This window comes from Echinops telfairi, unplaced genomic scaffold, assembly GCF_000313985.2.
Source record: "Echinops telfairi isolate 266 unplaced genomic scaffold, ASM31398v2 ScPeMD7_655;HRSCAF=1070, whole genome shotgun sequence".
NCBI lineage: Eukaryota > Metazoa > Chordata > Mammalia > Afrosoricida > Tenrecidae > Echinops > Echinops telfairi.
Window position 1 is genome coordinate 29,435,875 of NW_022104553.1, and position 4,412 is coordinate 29,440,286.

At 60.3% G+C, this 4,412-nt stretch overlaps 1 protein-coding gene across 1 annotated transcript; it reads left to right on the plus strand.

Annotated features, from left to right (window-relative positions):
* The first annotated feature begins 1,661 nt into the window (after nucleotides 1–1,661).
* RABAC1 (Rab acceptor 1) lies at nucleotides 1,662–4,159 on the plus strand. Its single transcript, XM_004710359.4, has 5 exons — nucleotides 1,662–1,787; nucleotides 2,077–2,289; nucleotides 2,684–2,781; nucleotides 3,721–3,822; nucleotides 3,910–4,159. The coding sequence occupies exons 1-5, from the start codon at nucleotides 1,732–1,734 to the stop codon at nucleotides 3,996–3,998; spliced, it is 558 nt and encodes a 185-aa protein (XP_004710416.1). The 5' UTR covers nucleotides 1,662–1,731; the 3' UTR covers nucleotides 3,999–4,159.
* The last annotated feature ends 253 nt before the right edge of the window (nucleotides 4,160–4,412 follow it).

The following is a 4,412-nucleotide window of genomic DNA, read 5'->3' on the forward strand; positions in this document are numbered from 1 at the left end:
TACCTAAACTAATACACCTTTCCCCCACTTCCCCTCCTCCTATCCAAAGGTCCTGGGGTTCATTCTGACCCTTTCATCCCTGGGAGCCCCAGGGGCAAGGGAGCATCTGTACTCCAAACGCTAGGCACACCCTCCAGCAACCATGACCCTCTCATTGCCCTCTGCCCACAAATTCTCTAACGCACATATTCAGAATGCCAGCAGCACCAACTTCACCTGGAAATGTTAGGTAGCTAGCTTAGGGACAGGGGGTGGTCCCTCCCATACCTGCAAAGGCCCCCATAGAAGAGGCTGGAAAGAAATCAGGCAACCATTAGTCACCTATGAAGACCCCAAACTGAGCATGCTCCTACTAAAGCCCCTGAGCCAGGTGGGAGGTACCTGGGCGGTCCAAACTAGGCCCAGGCTCATGACATCACCCAGGTGGGCCTAATGGGGTCAACCAATACCATCAACCGCACCTTCCCCCACCAGAGGGTGGGCTAGAATAAAGGCAGGGAGCACACTCTGGGACACTCTCCCTCCCCTCACCGGCCCACGTACACCCGCTCCAGGCCTACTAGGGGCCCACAGCCTCTTGGCCCACATGCTCTCAGCCTCTAGGGTTTTTTGGACTCTGGCCTCCCAGGATCCCCACCCCCCAAGATCCGCACACATGGGTGCTCTTTTCCACATGGTTGAGGGCCCAGTTGTGAACCCCTTTGAGACTGTAAAACCTGAAACTTGTCCCACTGGGATTACAAAATGGGCTTCGGCGGGAATTCTTTCATGGTGCGAAGCCCAGAACCGAGGTATTACCAACTTCCAGAAACCTAGCAGAGACTTGTTAGAAACGCAGATTAATGGACTCCAAAACCCTAACCTACTGAATCAGCGCATCTGGAATAAAGGAGCAGAACCAGCGTTTTATCAAAGCCCTCCAGCTGGTTTTAAAAACATATCCATCGAGCCATGGTACTTGCATTTGCCTCACACGCTTGTGAAAGTTGGTCAGTGGCTATGAAGACCACAGAAGATTCGATGCCATCGAATGACGGTGCTGGGGGAGAATCCTGACAGTAGCATGGACGGCCAGCCAGAAGAGCAAACAAATCGGTCTCGGGGAGGAAAAAGTCCGTCTTGGAAGAAGTACAACCAGAATACTTCTTAGAAGCAAGGATGGCAAGACTTTGTCTCGCGCATTTTGAACCTATTACCAGAAAGGCCACCCCGCAGGAAAAGGACTACCATGCTTGGTAGAGGGCCAAGGGAAACAGAGATGGACCCTCGCTGAGATGCATAGACACGGCGGCTGCAACCACGAACAAGAATCGTGAGCGAGACCGCCAGTGTTCTGTCCTATGTCAGGACCCTGGAAACCTCCCAACAGCAGAGTCAGAGAATGACTGCTCTATGCGGTCTTGGGAAGCTCATGGCACCTGCTTCGACCATCGCTGTTTGTAAGTGCGGTCGGTGAATTCCAGCTGATCATGACCGTATGGGCAACGCTCACAGGCCCCGCTACTGTAGCTACATCTTCCAGGATGCACCCAGGTCGACCTCTTCGCTGCAGAGGGACACCATTATAGGACTACAACTCCCACAATGCCCGGCGACAGAAGCCCCGCCCCCTTAGCGGTTCCCGAGCGGCGCCACGTCCGCAGGGCTGCGTGAGGCCGGGCTGCGGAGGGGCGGACGGCGTCGGCGGCACTCCGGGCTGCTGACCGCGGTTCGGCTCCTCACCGTGCCGATATGGCGGCCGAGAAGGACCAGCACAAGGATGTCGAAGCGGAAGGGCTGAGCGCCACGTGAGCGATCAGGCGCAGGCCTCCCCTCCTCTCCCCGCCGCCCCCCAACCCGGGACTCAAGGGCGGGTCCCTGGTCCCTCGGGCCCCAGGAGTCCAGATCCCAGCCCCCCTTCTCTCAGACTCAGGCGCCCAAGCCCCCCGTCTCCTTTCTAGTCTAGGACTCCTCCCTCTGGGACCTCGGGCCCCGTCCACCCCCGGGAGCCGGGAGGCCGGCCCTCAGCCTCCATCCCCGAGGCTCCGGGCCAACTCCGCCCCCCGCTGACGCCCCCCCGCGCCCCCCGCCCCCCAGGACCCTGCTGCCCAAGCTGATCCCGTCGGGCGCGGGCCGGGAGTGGCTGGAGCGCCGCCGCGCCACCATCCGGCCCTGGGGCCCCTTCGTGGACCAGCGGCGCTTCTCGAGGCCCCGCAATCTGGGCGAACTGTGCCAGCGCCTCGTCCGCAACGTGGAGCACTTCCAGAGCAACTACGTCTTCGTGTTCCTGGGCCTCATCCTGTACTGCGTGTGAGCGCCGCGCCCGCCGCCTGGGGTCGTCGGCCCCGCCCCCAGCGCGCAGCCCCGCCCCCGCCGGCCGGGCCCCGCCCCCGCCGGCCGGGCCCCGCCCCGTGGGCGTGCCCCTTCCAGGCCCTTCCCCACTCCCCTGTAGGATCCCTGGTGGTGTAGTGGTTGAGCGTTGGGTTGCGATCCGCATGGTCAGCAGTTCGAAACCAGCAGCTCCCCGGGAGAAAGCCGGCTTTCAACGCCAGTAAATAGTTACGGGCTCAGAGGCTCACTAGGAGTCAGCATTGACAGGTGGCAGTGAGAGCTACTCCCCTATTAGGGTGACCAGAGAGGACCCAGCTTTGGCTAGCTGGGCACTGCCCCAGGCCCTACCCTTGCCTCCCTGCTCTCCCCTCAGGGTGACGTCCCCCATGCTGCTGGTCGCCCTGGCGGTCTTCTTCGGCGCCTGTTACATCCTCTACCTGCGCACGCTGCAGTCCAAGCTTGTGCTCTTTGGTGAGAATCACACCCCCATCAGAACCCCGAAACCCGAGTTCTTGAGCCTGCCTGTCTGCCTGGGCGAGCTCTATCACCCAGTTCTGCCGCCCCCCGAATTGCAAAATGAGGCACATTCTCCACGGAGCTGCCAGAGTCCTTTAAAATCTCCTCCCCAAGCCACTGCCCCCTACTCTCCTCTCATCTCTCCGTGGTAATTACCAGTTCTGCTGCAGGTACCAGGCCCCGCTTCCCCACCATTCACCTCCCCCTGCACGTTCCTGCTTCTTATTTTCTCAGAGAGGGAAACTGAGGCCTGTGGCTTTTACAGAGAACCTCCTCGTGTGGTCCTCAGCCAGGAGAAGCTCAGGTTCAGAGGGAGGACAGGCAGCAATTGTCATCAGACATTCAGGGCAGGCCCAAGACGGACGCCTGCAAGTCACCCACAAAAGGGGGCTTCAAGTAGTTCCCAGAAGTTTTCCATGATCTACACATTCCATTCTTCCTTTCTGAAGCCCCTTGGGACACGACAGAGGTGGGCTGGGGGAAGAGCTGTCAGCAGAGAAGGCAGGCCCGGGTGACCCAATCTTCCAGTCTTCCGTGAGAAGCCAGAAGTGCATGTTTTTGTGAGAAGTAGTTCCGTTATTCCATCAGCCACAGACCCCTTCTGGTCAGACTGGGTTGGTGGGCAACCCCTGGTGCGGCCCCATACGTGGAAGCCTCAGAGCCCTCCTCTGGAGGAGAGGGGGATGCTGGGAGCTTCCTAGAGGAAATGGGATGAAAGGTCAGGGACCTGGAGAAGGGAGACATGAGGGCGATAGGTAAGGACTGGAACTCGCAGTGTTTGGATGAGGTCTCTGGGCTTCTGGAGTTTGTAGCACCCCACTGAGGGGTGGTGGTGGGGTTCTGAAGTGGCGTACGGGTTGGGTCAGCTGTCCAGCACCCCCATCTGACCCCCAGGCCGAGAGGTGAGCACAGCCCATCAGTACGCGCTGGCCGGAGGCGTCTCCTTCCCCTTCTTCTGGCTGGCTGGTGCCGGCTCGGCCGTCTTCTGGGTCCTGGGTGAGTGACCGGGTCCGGGTGGCAGGGTGGTCAAGGCGGGCCGGGCAAGGCGACGAGGCCCTGAGCTGCCCTGCCCGCTCCCTGCAGGGGCCACCCTCGTGGTCATCGGCTCCCATGCCGCCTTCCACCAGATCGAGGCTGTGGACGGCGAGGAGCTGCAGATGGAGCCTGTGTGAAGTGGTGGCCTGGAGGACCGGCCACCCCACCCCCTCCACCCGCCTCCTGCACGCACGGCTCTGTTGCTGAGCCCCAAGGCCCCTTGCCCACCACAGACCCAGGGAGGGATGGCAGCTCTGGGAATAAAGCTGTTACTCCAGTCGTCATTCCGCAAACACTCTCCCAGTGTCTCCTGTGGTTTCTGCCCCGAGGAATGCTGGGGATTCTGAAGAGTCAGAGCCAGGCGGGCTCAGGGCCTGGGGGGGGTGTGGAAGTCAAATGTCAGCGGTCAGGTGGTACTGAAGGTCAAGGAGGAAAATGAACGTCAGGAATGAGAGTGTGAGCAGCCCAGGTTGGAGGGTCCACAGAAAAGTCTCATCACGTGACTGGGCATGGAATCTGGACTAGGGGAAATTATCACAATGAGAGGCCAC